The sequence below is a fragment of the Oncorhynchus mykiss genome, chromosome 17 (assembly GCF_013265735.2).
Source record: "Oncorhynchus mykiss isolate Arlee chromosome 17, USDA_OmykA_1.1, whole genome shotgun sequence".
Lineage (NCBI taxonomy): Eukaryota > Metazoa > Chordata > Actinopteri > Salmoniformes > Salmonidae > Oncorhynchus > Oncorhynchus mykiss.
Window position 1 is genome coordinate 94,345,156 of NC_048581.1, and position 14,287 is coordinate 94,359,442.

Consider the following 14,287-nt stretch of genomic DNA (forward strand, 5'->3'; position numbering starts at 1 on the left):
CTACAGCTGCACCACCAAGAGCATCACTGCCTGGTATGGCAACTGCTCGGCATCTGACCTTAAGGCGGCAGAGGGTAGTGCGAATGGCCCAGTACATCACTGGGGACAAGCTTCCAGCCAACCAGGACCTATACATTAGGCGGTGTCAGAGGAAGGCCCATAAAATTGTCATAGACTCCCGTCACCCAAGTCATAGAATGTTCTCTGCTACCGCACGGCAAGCTGTTCCAGAGCGCCAAGTCTAGGACCAAAAGGCTCCTAAACAGCTTCTACCCCCAAGCCATAAGATTGCTGAACAATTAATCAAATGGCCTGTACCCCAGCAAACTGACTCGGTACCGGTACCCCCTGTATACAGCCTCGTTATGTTACTTAATTTTTTTGTAAATATTTTCTTAACTCTTCTTGAACTGCACTGTTGGTTAAGGGCTTGTAAGTAAGCATTTCACAGTAAGCTCTACACTTGTATTTGGCACATGTGACAAATACATCTTGATTTGATTGAAAAAACAGGATTTTAGACATTTGGGCAAATGTATATATAAAAAACTGATATGACATAAGTATTCAGACCCATTACTCAGTATTTTGTTGAAGCACCTTTGGCAGCGATTACAGCCTTCGAGTCTTCGTGGGTATAACCATACAAGGTTGGCACACCTGTATTTGGGGAGTTTCTCTCATTCTTCTCTGCAGATCCTCAAGCTCTGGCAGGTTGGATGGGGAGCGTTGCTGCAAAGCTATTTTTTAGGTCTCTCCAGAGATGTTCGATCGGGTTCAAGTCCGGGCTCTGGCTGGGCCACTCAAGGACATTCAGAGACTTGTCCCGAAGACCATACTGCGTTGTCTTGGCTCTGTGCTTAGGGTCGTTGTCCTGTTGGAAGATGAACCTTCGTCCCAGTCTGAGGTCCTGAGTGCTCTGGAGCAGGTGTTCATCAAGGATCTCTCAGTACTTTGCTCCGTTCACCTTTGCCAGTCCCTGCCGCTGAAAAACGTCCCCACAGCATGATGCTGCCACCACCATGCTACACCGTAGGGATGGTGCCAGGTCTCCTCCAGACGTGACACCTGGCATTTCAGGCCAAAGAGTTCAATCTTAGTTTCATCAAATTAAAATTGTATTTGTCACATGCGCCGAAAACAACAGGTGTAGGTAGACCTTACAGTGAAATGCTTACTTACAAGCCCTTAACCAACAATGCAGTTAAGAAAAAATAAGTGTAAAGTAAAGAAATTCAATAACAGTAACAAATAATTAAAGAGCAGCAAGAAAATATCAATAGCGTGGCTATATATAGGGGGTACCGGTCAGTCGAGGTAATATGTACATGTAGGTAGAGGTACAGTGACTATGCATCAGACAAGATAACCTTGTTTCTCATGGTCAGAGTCCTTTAGGTGCCTTTTACTGAGGAGTGGCTTCTGGCCACTCTACCATAAAGGCCTGATTGGTAGAGTGCTGCAGAGATGGTTGTCCTTCTGGAAGGTTCTCCCATCTCCACAGAGGAACTCTGGAGCTCTGTCAGTGGCCATAGGGTTCTTGGTCACCTCCCTCGATTGCTTAGTTTGGCCGTGCGGCCAGCTCTAGGAAGAGTCTTGGTGGTTTGAAACTTCTTCCATTTCAGAATGATGGAGGCCACTGTGTTCTTGGGGACATTTAATGCTGCAGAAATGTTTTGGTACCCTTCCCAGGATCTGTGCCTCGACACAATCCTGTCTCGGAGCTCTACGGACAATTCCTTTGACCTCATGGCTTGGTTTTTGCTCTGACATGCGCTGTCAACTGTGGGACATTATATAGACAAGTGTGTGTCTTTCCAAATCATGTCCAATCAACTGAATTTACCACAGGTGACTCCAATCAAGTTGTGTAAACATCAAGGATGATCAACGGAAACAGAATGCACCTGAGCATAATTTAAATTTCTCATAGCAAAGGGTCTGAATACTTATGGAAATAAGGTATCCGTTTTTTTATTTGTAATAGTTTTGCAAAATTTTCTAAAAACCCGTTTTCACTTTGTCATCATGGGGCATTGTGTGTAGATTGATGAGGATGTTATTTATTTAATACATTTTAGAATAAGGCTGTTTATTGTAACATAACAAAATGTGGAAAAAGTCAAGGGGTCTGAATACTTCCCGAATGCACTGTACATGGCATGATTTAAGATTTTATTTTTAACTAGGCAAGTCACTTAATTACAATGACAGCCTAGGAACAGACACCCAGGAATAGTGGGTCAACTGCCTTGTTCAGGGACAGATTTTTAACCTTGTCGGCTCGGGGATTCGATCTAGCAACCTTTCGGTTACTGGCCCACCACTAGGCTACCTACTGTCCCAGAGACTTTATTCAGTCAGTTTAACACCTTCTATATAAACTAGTCAGCACTTGCTGTTCAGTTTAGAGGTCGACCGATTATGATTTTTCAATGCCGATGCCAATTAAAACAGGTCTTTTTTTTTTCTTTCTTTCTTTCTTTGTAATGACAATTACAACAATACTGAATGAACACTTATTTTAACTTAATATAATACATCAATAAAATCAATTTAGCCTCAAATAAATAATGAAACATGTTCAATTTGGTTTAAATAATGCAAAAACAAAGTAAAAGAGCAATATGTGCCATGTAGAAAAGCTAACGTTTAAGTTCCTTGCTCAGAACATATGAAAGGTTCCTTTTAACATGAGTCTTTAATATTCCCAGGTAACAAGTTTTAGGTTGTAGTTATTATAGGAATTATAGGACTATTTCTCTCTATATCATTTTGTATTTCATATACCTTTGACTATTGGATGTTCTTATAGGCACTTTAGTATTGCCAGTGTAACAGCATAGCTTCCGTCCCTCTCCTCGCTCCTACCTGGGCTCGAACCAGGAACACATCGACAACAGCCACCCTCGAAGCATTGTTACCCATCGCTCCACAAAAGCCGTGGCCCATGCAGAATAAGGGGAACAACTACTTCAAGGTCTCAGAGCGAGTGATGTCACCGATTGAAAAGCTATCAGCGCGCACCCCGCTAACTAGCTAGCCATTTCACATCGGTTACACCAGCCTCATCTCGGGAGTTGATAGGCTTGAAGTCATAAACAGCTCAATACTTGAAGCACAGCGAAGAGCTGCTGGAATGAATGCTTTAGCCTGCTGCCTACCACCGCTCAGTCAGACTGCTCTATCAAATCATAGACTTAATTATAACATAATAACACACAGAAATACAAGCCTTAGGTCATTAATATGGTCAAATCCGGAAACTATCATTTCGAAAACAAAACGTTTACTTTTTCAGTGAAATACGGAACCGTTCCGTATTTTATCCAACGGGCGGCATCCATAAGTCTAAATATTGCTGTTACATTGCACAACCTTCAATGTTATTCAATGTTAAATAAACTTCAGTTAGTGCTAAATATGGCTGCTAGAATCCTGACTAGAAACAAAACATTTGATCATATTACTCCAGTGCTAGCCTCCCTACACTGGCTTCCTGTCAAAGCAAGGGCTGATTTCAAGGTTTTACTGCTAACCTACAAAGCATTACATGGGCTTGCTCCTACCTATCTCTCTGATTTGGTCCTGCCGTACATACCTACACGTACGCTACGGTCACAAGACGCAGGCCTCCTAATTGTCCATAGAATTTCTAAGCAAACAGCTGGAGGCAGGGCTTTCTCCTATAGAGCTCCATTTTTATGGATTGGTCTGCCTACCCATGTCAGAGACGCAAATTCGGTCTCAACCTTTAAGTCTTTACTGAAGACTTATCTCTTCAGTGGGTCATATGATTGAGGGCTATATAAATCAATTTGATGTCATAATTACGTAAAATTCTGGCAAATTAGTTTTCAACGAGCCAGGCGGCCCAAACTGTTGCATATACCCTGACTCTGCATGCAATGAACGCAAGAGAAGTGACACAATTTCCCTAGTTAAAAGAAATTCATGTTAACAGGCAATATTAACTAAATATGCAGGTTTAAAAATATATACTTGTGTATTGATTTTAAGAAAGGCGTTGATGTTTATGGTTAGGTACACATTGGTGCAACGACTGCTTTTTTACCGAATGCGCTTGTTAAATAACTATTTGGCGAAGTAGTCTATGATTCAATGGTAAATTAACAGGCATCGATTATATGCAACGCAGGACAAGCTAGATAAACTAGTAATATCATCGACCATATCATCCACGAGCATCATGCTCTCTCTTCCTCCTTGGTGTAAAGAAATTCAACTGCAACTAGAGATGTGAGCATCTCATTATATACACTTCTCCACCCTAACAATGGGATTAAGTCCATAGAAATGCATAGGGCTTATTTTGGACAGATTTTGGCGAGAGTGAAACCTGTCGCGTCGCCTCTTCCTCTCTGCTGTGATTCCGTTATCGCTGGCTTTGTGACTGACTGTCCTATCAATAGATCACCTGGAGATGCATATTGTTCATTCTAGCAGGAAAGGACTCGACAGACTAGCGAATTGAAACTTTTAAAAGAAAAGTAGCCTAGTTAATATGAAATGGAAAACGTAGCTTGACTGAAAATGAGCCTGTAACCAGCTGATTAGTCGACAGCCGGCGTGAATAGAAAACACTGTATCAGTTAGACACCAGAGCATAACATAGTGAGCGACATGTTCAGTGGCTACATGACAGAGACACCACGTAGACTATAAACAGAAATAGCATCAGTATTCTCTCACATTAATTTATGACAGTGGGCCTATGGCTCAATATAATCACAATATAAGACAAGCATATACTTACATGGCCTTCTCTGCATTACGAGCCTATTAGAAAGAAAACAACAAATGGTCAATCCATTTGAACCCAATCACTTTGACAGCACCCCTTTCTATTTGAACAAAACTTTCCATACATATTTGCCCATTATAGAAGTGCTCAGAGAGTTCATTTTTGCACCTAAATGCCAAAACAAACGATAACAGGGTTTTTAACTTGTGCGAAAAAGAGTCCATAACACCATCGGCCAAACGGGTGACTGAAAACTAGTAAAGTACATAGGAAGGATCTGAAATAATTGTCTGCGCTTGGTTGGTGACCACCGCCAAAGACAATGTTAACGCCCCCTAGCGGCCAGCTATAAAAGAAAATGTACCATAAAAAAGACTGCTGTAGTCTAGGTCTATCTGGTAATATAGAGATGTGTAGTAGTCTAGGTCTATCTGGTACTATAGAGATGTGTAGTAGTCTAGGTCTATCTGGTAATATAGAGATGTGTAGTAGTCTAGGCCTATCTGGTACTATAGAGATGTGTAGTAGTCTAGGTCTATCTGGTACTATAGAGATGTGTAGTAGTCTAGGTCTATCTGGTAATATAGAGATGTGTAGTAGTCTAGGTCTATCTGGTACTATAGAGATGTGTAGTAGTCTAGGTCTATCTGGTAATATAGAGATGTGTAGTAGTCTAGGCCTATCTGGTACTATAGAGATGTGTAGTAGTCTAGGTCTATCTGGTACTATAGAGATGTGTAGTAGTCTAGGTCTATCTGGTACTATAGAGATGTGTAGTAGTCTAGGTCTATCTGGTACTATAGAGATGTGTAGTAGTCTGGGTCTATCTGGTAATATAGAGATGTGTAGTAGTCTAGGCCTATCTGGTACTATAGAGATGTGTAGTAGTCTAGGTCTATCTGGTAATATAGAGATGTGTAGTAGTCTAGGTCTATCTGGTACTATAGAGATGTGTAGTAGTCTAGGCCTATCTGGTACTATAGAGATGTGTAGTAGTCTAGGCCTATCTGGTACTATAGAGATGTGTAGTAGTCTATCTGGTACTATAGAGATGTGTAGTAATCTAGGTCTATCTGGTACTATAGAGATGTGTAGTAGTCTAGGCCTATCTGGTACTATGGAGATGTGTAGTAGTCTGGGTCTATCTGGTACTATAGAGATGTGTAGAAGTCTAGGTCTGATCTGTGGTAGCAGCGTGCAGATAGAGCAGGTGACAGTCAAGGAGCCTCGCTGGCTGTTCGTCTTGTGATGGTTGAATGGTCATCATGGGCTGCAGAGCAACTCTACTGTCCTCAGAACTGAATCACTATAATCTGATCCCATGTTTTCCTCCTTTCTTAGGCCTAGGCTACTATGTGTTGTAGTTGGTTGCATATTGCTAGAATAATCTGAAAATAGGCTACAGCGGAGGAAAACTGAGGAAAGAAACACGTAGCTGGCCGTGGCCTAAGTTTTGTTTTGACTCATTAGGTCCACCTGGCCGTGCTGCTGCTCCAGTTTCAACTGTTCTGACTTATTATTATTCGACCATGCTGGTCATTTATGAACATTTGAACATCTTGGCCATGTTCTGTTATAATCTCCACCCGGCACAGCCAGAAGAGGACTGGCCACCCCACATAGCCTGGTTCCTCTCTAGGTTTCTTCCTAGGTTTTGGCCTTTCAAGGGAGTTTTTCCTAGCCACCGTGCTTCTACACCTGCATTGCTTGCTGTTTGGGGTTTTAGGCTGGGTTTCTGTACAGCACTTTGAGATATCAGCTGATTTACGAAGGGCTATATAAATACATTTGATTTTTCCCATTATTGTATTGTTTGTTCAATTTCACTTCACTTATTAGACTAGGTCATATCAACTGAGGGGTTTAATAGACCAGGTCATATCCACTGAGTGGTTTAATAGACCAGGTCATATCAACTGAGGGGTTTAATAGACCAGGTCATATCCACTGAGTGGTTTAATAGACCAGGTCATATCAACTGAGGGGTTTAATAGACCAGGTCATATCCACTGAGTGGTTTAATAGACCAGGTCATATCAACTGAGGGGTTTAATAGACCAGGTCATATCCACTGAGGGGTTTAATAGACCAGGTCATATTCATATTCACTGAGGGGTTTAATAGACCAGGTCATATACACTGAGGGGTTTAATAGACCAGGTCATATTCATATTCACTGAGGGGTTTAATAGACCAGGTCATATACACTGAGGGGTTTAATAGACCAGGTCATATTCATATCCACTGAGGGGTTTAATAGACCAGGTCATATCCACTGAGTGGTTTAATAGACCAGGTCATATCCACTGAGTGGTTTAATAGACCAGGTCATATCCACTGAGTGGTTTAATAGACCAGGTCATATCCACTGAGGGGTTTAATAGACCAGGTCATATTAATATCCACTGAGTGGTTTAATAGACCAGGTCATATCCACTGAGTGGTTTAATAGACCAGGTCATATCCACTGAGTGGTTTAATAGACCAGGTCATATCCACTGAGTGGTTTAATAGACCAGGTCATATCCACTGAGTGGTTTAATAGACCAGGTCATATCCACTGAGTGGTTTAATAGACCAGGTCATATCCACTGAGTGGTTTAATAGACCAGGTCATATCCACTGAGTGGTTTAATAGACCAGGTCATATCCACTGAGTGGTTTAATAGACCAGGTCATATCCACCGAGGGGTTTAATAGACCAGGTCATATCCACCGAGGGGTTTAATAGACCAGGTCATATCCACCGAGGGGTTTAATAGACCAGGTCATATCCACTGAGTGGTTTAATAGACCAGGTCATACTCATATCCACTGAGTGGTTTAATAGACCAGGTCATATTCATATCCACTGAGTGGTTTAATAGACCAGGTCATATTCATATCCACTGAGTGGTTTAATAGACCAGGTCATAATCATTTCCACTGAGGGGTTTAATAGACCAGGTCATATCCACTGAGGGGATTAATAGACCAGGTCATATTCACTGAGGGGTTTAATAGACCAGGTCATATTCATATTCCCTGAGTGGTTTAATAGGCCAGGTCATACCCACTGAGTGGTTTAATAGACCAGGTCATATTCATATCCACTGAGTGGTTTAATAGACCAGGTCATAATCATTTCCACTGAGGGGTTTAATAGACCAGGTCATATCCACTGAGGGGATTAATAGACCAGGTCATATTCACTGAGGGGTTTAATAGACCAGGTCATATTCATATTCCCTGAGTGGTTTAATAGGCCAGGTCATACCCACTGAGTGGTTTAATAGACCAGGTCATATTCATATCCACTGAGTGGTTTAATAGGCCAGGTCAAATATATGGACTGATACAACAATCAGACAGACACTGGAGTGTCCACTAGAAAAATAACCTAGATCATCCAACATTCAAGAGAGAGAAACAACATTTTCTGACCGGATATTTTGCACCGCTTTGGTGAGACTAGCTGTGTCCACATTGTTCCCTTGCTTTGTGTAAATATAACATGAATTGACATGGGCTATAGCAAATAGGAATATAGGCAATTTACTCAGAAAGTAAACTATGCACTGCCCCGCTGTGTGCTGCGGCAGCGCCACTGCCTGATCCAATTCTGATCGGAGTAATAGTTTGATAGTGATTTTCTTACTTGTCCATTCGAACATCTGAAATGTATGTTCTGGTTGTCCAACTCCCCCCCCCCCCCCCCCCCCATTTACCCCAGACAAGTAGACAACTCTTCAATTTATTATTAACGTGTATTTATTCAGGGTAGCCCAACTGAAACCAGCGTCTCATTCCCAATGGTGTACTGAGTACAAACATTTTGTCACAACATGAACAATTAAGATCACAATTAAAACAAGAATACAAATAACAAGGCACAACCTCACCACAAATTCAACAAATATACCACTACAATAAAAACAACTGCAATCCTCAATGAATTCACTTAACAACAAAGTCCTAAACTGCACTAGGGGATCAAGATGCAATGAATTTTGTAGGTTATTCCAACAATTTGGAGCAAATAAGCTAAAGGAGGATTTTCCTCAATTGGAAGAGACCAGAGGGACCTCAAGAGTTAACCAATCCTGCTAGTGGGTATGGCATCTCATCTAACATTTTATATGTTAGCAACAGAGTTAGGGAAGTTGGAAGCTTGTGCGGTCGCCGTTTGAAAAAAAATGGAATAATTAATTGATCTACAGGACTTTAATGAGGACCAGCCAACCTGTTGATACAGGATGCAGTGGTGAGTATTAAACCTGCCAACAGTGATAAAACAAATGGCGCCATCGTAGACAGCATCCAAAGGTTTAAGAGTTGTAGCTGCTGCAATCTGGTAAATGGTGTCACCATAATCAAGAACTGGCAAGTTGACTGTACACTCTGCTTCCTGCTATTTAGGGAGAGGCGATATCTATTTCAAAACAACAACCCCACTTTAAATCTTAACTTTTTGACTAGCTGGAATCCCTCGAGCAGTCTAAGTGTCAAATCTGTTGATGTGCCCTTGAGCAAGGCACTTTACCCTAATTTCTCCTTTAATTCGCTCTGGGTATGAACGTCTGCTAAATGACTCAAATGTAAATGCATGCAATAAGGGTCAACTTTGAGCACCTATATCTTCTGAATGTTTTGGCAACCAGGTCCAAAAGGTAACGTTCTGACCACATCTCCCATAGGCAAACATGTATGGAAAGTTGTTTGAATCAAAAGAGATGCTGTCAAAAAGTGATGGATTTACCTAAGTTAAAAGTTAGTTGTGCGTTTCTTACAGCTATGAAAATCAGTAGCATCACGTGGTCCATGGGAAATTAACTCAAACAATTAGCTAGTTAGTCGAGGAACATTTTTTTAAAACATTTGTGATAACAAGCTAGCTTCTAGGGCTAGCAGCTAAAGTTAGCCAGCTAGCTAAAAGCAAGATTGATAGCTACATTAACTTCTTAAAGTATTACTTATCTCTGACTAAATACATGAAGTACGTTTATTACTTACCATATATGTTGATTATCTAGCTAAAGTAGTTACTTCAGTCTTTGAACACCTCTTCCAAAACGTTTGCTAGATGTTTTTCACAAGTTGAAAGCGGGTGCACCAAAGACAGTACCGTATGAAGATAGGCTAAAACTGCTTCTGCAATAGAAAGCCCCATTCACACGTGTAGGCGATGTCATGGCGACGTTGGCTAGATAAGCTCATGCGCAGAAACTAGCCGTCTGATCTAACGGTCGTATCGCGCCAAACTGCGCATGTGCAGGCCGTCAATTCAAAATCATTTCAGTCAGTTTGTCACTTTCACATGTTCAACTACTTAAGACATTGTCTCGAATCTAGGTTATGCCTTTAGATTTCGCGAAAATTAACAACTAAGGAAGTATTTTTCACTTTTCTCAGTGACTTCTCAAACCCCAAACTCTGAGCATGTCTGTTTCGCAAGCGTTCCCGGAAGTCTAGGGATGTTGCGCCTCTGAATTTAGAAACTCTTCGGTAAACGCTGCGAAACCAACAGGAAGTAGAACGTTGCGTTCTGGTGTCAAAGTTGAAAGTTGACGCAAAGGCACCCAAACGTGCAGAAATTCGGATTTTTGTTTTAGTTTATACATAACGCATTTTTTTATGATCAAATAGTCCAGATTTGTTGAAAAGCCTTCATAAACAATCGAACTGAATCTCATGGTGTAAGCTGTTTCTTTATTTTTGTATGACTCTGACAGTGTGTTTGTTGCATTATTTCTGTGCATTTTTACCTCAACTGCCTACATTCATGATATATTGTGGGTATATTGTAAGAATGCTACACAAAACTGTGAATATTGCGTAGCCATCATGTCTAAGAATTGTCCTGATGGTGCTTGTTTACTATTCACACAGCTGAAATAGCCTAGATAACTGTTATGTTTGTCGTGGTGTTCATTAAGAATCAGCTGTCAGAGCAGTTTACCGATCACTACCTGAACACAGCCAATCTGTAAATAGCACACTCAACTACATCACCCCCATATTATTACTTACCCTCTTGCACCCTAGTATCTCTACTTGCACATCATCATCTGCACATCCATCACTCTAGTGTTAATGCTCAATTGTAATTATTTCGGCTCAATTGTAATTATTTCGCCTCTATGGCCTATTTATTGCCTTACCTCCCTATTCTACATTTGCACACACTGTACATATATTTTTTCTATTGTGTTATTGACTGTACGTTTGTTTATTCCATGTGTAACTCTGTGTTGTTTGTTTTTGTCGCACTGCTTTGCTTTATCTCGGCCAGGTCGCAGTTGTAAATGAGAACTTGTTCTCAACTGTCCTACCTGGTGAAATAAATAAAAAATTAAGCATCGACTATAAAACATTGATTCATTTTCCTTTGCTCCCCTACAGGTTCTGAAAGTAATCTGAACGTTATGTCAGATCTCTACAAGGACAGGTTGCAGCTATTGTTCACCCTTTTTAATTACATTTTTATTTTATTTTGCTGTTTAAATAAATAACATTATAACCTGTGTGTGTGTGTTTAAGACTCCACGATGTGAGGGGCCTTTAATATAAAGGGGTTATCCTATCCCCACGATGTGAGGGGCCTTTATATAAAGGGGTTATCCTATCCCCACTATGTGAGGGGCCTTTAATATAAAGGAGTTGTCCTATCCCCACTATGTGAGGGGTCTTTAATATAAAGGAGTTGTCCTATCCCCACGATGTGAGGGGCCTTTAATATAAAGGGGTTGTCCTATCCCCACGATGTGAGGGGTCTTTAATATAAAGGGGTTGTCCTATCCCCACGATGTGAGGGGTCTTTAATATAAGGGGGTTGTCCTAACCCCAGTATGTGTGGGGCCTTTAATATATTTAGGGGTTGTCCTAACCACACTATACTGTAAAATAAATGCCTACTACCCTCCAGACCTCCAGTATTTAGTAACTTAGTTGTTAAATAATTGACTTAGTGCTTACAGTTAGTTTTATACACTATGGTAACAGCCATTTGCTTTATACAGGATATGGTAAAAACATTTGAATGAAGAGAGAGACAGGGCTCCAACATCCTAACATTTGAATTCATTTTTTTTATTTCACCTTTATTTAACTAGGTTGGCTAGTTGAGAACAAGTTCTCATTTACAACTGCGACCTGGCCAAAATAAAGCAAAGCAGTTTGACACATACAGTACAACAACACAGAGTTACACATGGAATAAACAAATGTACAGTCAATAATACAGCATGTGCAAAGAGAGGAAAGGCAATAAATAGGCCATGGTGGCAAAGTAATTACAAAATAGCAATTAAACACTGGAATGATAGGATGTGCAGAAGATGAATGTGCAAGTTGAGATACTGGGGTGCAAAGGAGGAAGATAAATAAATACAGTCTGGTGATGAGGTAGATTGGATGGGCTATTTACAGATGAGCTATGTACAGGTGCAGTGATCTGTGAGCTGCTCTAACAGCTGGTGCTTAAAGCTAGTGAGGGAGGTAAGAGTCTCCAGCTTCAGAGATTTTTGCAGTTCGTTCCAGTCATTGGCAGCAGAGAACTGGAAGGAGAGGCGGCCAAAGGAAGAATTGGCTTTGGGGGTGACCAGTGAGATATACCTGCTGGAGCGCGTGCTACGGGTGGGTGCTACTATGGTGAACAGTGAGCTGAGATAAAGCGGGGTTTTACCTAGCAGAGACTTGTAGATGACCTGGAGCCAGTGGGTTTGGCGACGAGTATGAAGCGAGGGCCAGCTAACGAGATCATATCACGGGGGCTATTCGATGCTAATGCAGGACACCACAGGATGTTTTTGTGCTGGTCAAGGGCAGACAGGTCTGGAGTGAACCAAGGGCTATATCTATTCCTAGTTCTACATTTTTTGAATGGAGCATGCTTATTTAAGATGGTGAGGAAGGCACTTTTAAAGAATAACCAGACATCCTCTACTGTCGGGATGAGGTCAATGTCATTCCAGGATACCCCGGCCAGTCAATTAGAAAGGCCTGTTCGCAGAACTGTTTTAGGGAGTGTTTGACAGTGATGAAGTTTGACCGCAGACCTATTGCAGATGCAGGCAATGAGGCAGTGATCGCTGAGATCTTGGTTGAAAACAGCAGAGGTGTACTTGGAGGGCGAGTTAGTTAGGATGATATCTATGAGGGTGCCCGTGTTTATGGATTTGGGGTTGTACCTGGTAGGTTCATTGATAATTTGTGTGAGATTGAGGGCATCAAGCTTAGATTGTAGGATGGCCGGGGTGTTAAACATGTCACAATTTGGGTCACCTAACAGCACGAGCTCAGAAGATAGATGTGGGGCTATCAATTCACATATGGTGTCCAGGGCACAGCTGGTGGCAGAGGGTGGTCTATAGCAAGCGGCAACGGTAAGAGACTTGTTTCTGGAAAGGTCATTTTTAGAAGTAGAAGCTTGAATTGTTTGGTACAAACCTGGATAGTAAGACAGAACTCTGCAGGCTATCTCTGCAGTAGATTGCAACACCGCCCCCTTTGGCAGTTCTTTCTTGGCGGAAAATGTTAGAGTTAGGGATGGAAATTTCAGGGTTTTTGGTGGTTTTCCTAAGCCAGGATTCAGACACGGCTAAGACATCCGGGTTGGCAGAATGTGCTAAAGCAGTGAGTAAAACAAACTTAAGGAGTAGGCTTTTAATGTTAACATGCATGAAACCAAGGCTTTTACGGTTACAGATGTCAACAAATGAGAGCACCTGGGGAATTGGAGTGGAGCTAGGCACTGCAGGGCCTGGATTAACCTCTACATCACCAGAGGAAATCAAATGTATTTATATAGCCCTTCATACATCAGCTGATATCTCGAAGTGCTGTACAGAAACCCAGCCTGAACAGAAACCCAAAGTGCTGTACAGAAACCTCCAAACGGCAAGCAATGCAGGTGTAGAAGCACGGTGGCTAGGAAAAACTCCCTAGAAAGGCCAAAACCTAGGAAGAGACCTAGAGAGGAAACAGGCTATGAGGGGTGGCCAGTCCTCTTCTGGCTGTGCCAGGTGGAGATTATAACAGAACATGGCCAAGATGTTCAAATGTTCATAAATGACCAGCATGGTCAAATAAAAATAATCACAGGCAGAACAGTTGAAACTGGAGCAGCAGCACGGCCAGGTGGACTGGGGACAGCAAGGAGTCATCATGCCAGGTAGTCCTGAGGCATGGCCCTAGGGCTCAGGTACTCCGAGAGAGAGAAAGAAAGAGAGAATTAGAGAGAGCATACTTAATTTCACGCAGGACACTGAATAAGACAGGACAGTGCCAAACAGGAAGGATATAACCCCACCCACTTTGCCAAAGCACAGCCCCCACACCACTAGAGGGATGTCTTCAACCACCAACTTAACATCCTGAGAGAAGGCTGAGTATAGCCCACAAAGATCTCCGCCACCGCACAACCCAAGGGGGGACGTCAACCCAGACAGGAAGATCACATCAGTGACTCAACCCACTCAAGTGACGCACCCCTCCTAGGCACGGCATGAAAGAGCACCAGTAAGCCAGTGACTCAGCCCCTGT

General features: G+C 41.9%; 1 protein-coding gene and 1 long non-coding RNA gene across 2 annotated transcripts in view; one reads left to right on the forward strand and one right to left on the reverse strand.

Moving 5' to 3' along the window:
• The window catches only part of isy1 (ISY1 splicing factor homolog), a 31,353-nt gene extending 21,435 nt beyond the window's left edge, over positions 1–9,918 (reverse strand). The window contains exons 1-2 of the mRNA XM_036950999.1: positions 9,758–9,918; positions 4,778–4,800 (exon numbers count right to left, since the gene is read on the reverse strand). Of these exons, the coding sequence (XP_036806894.1) occupies positions 4,778–4,800; positions 9,758–9,760 (26 nt within the window). The 5' untranslated portion in view covers positions 9,761–9,918. The remainder of the gene's footprint in view (positions 1–4,777; positions 4,801–9,757) is intronic.
• Positions 9,919–10,283: 365 nt separating this feature from the next.
• Positions 10,284–11,268, forward strand: LOC110494863. The gene is made up of 2 exons (XR_002469334.2): positions 10,284–10,440; positions 11,147–11,268. It is a non-coding gene; the product is annotated as an uncharacterized LOC110494863 (long non-coding RNA).
• Positions 11,269–14,287: the final 3,019 nt, after the last annotated feature.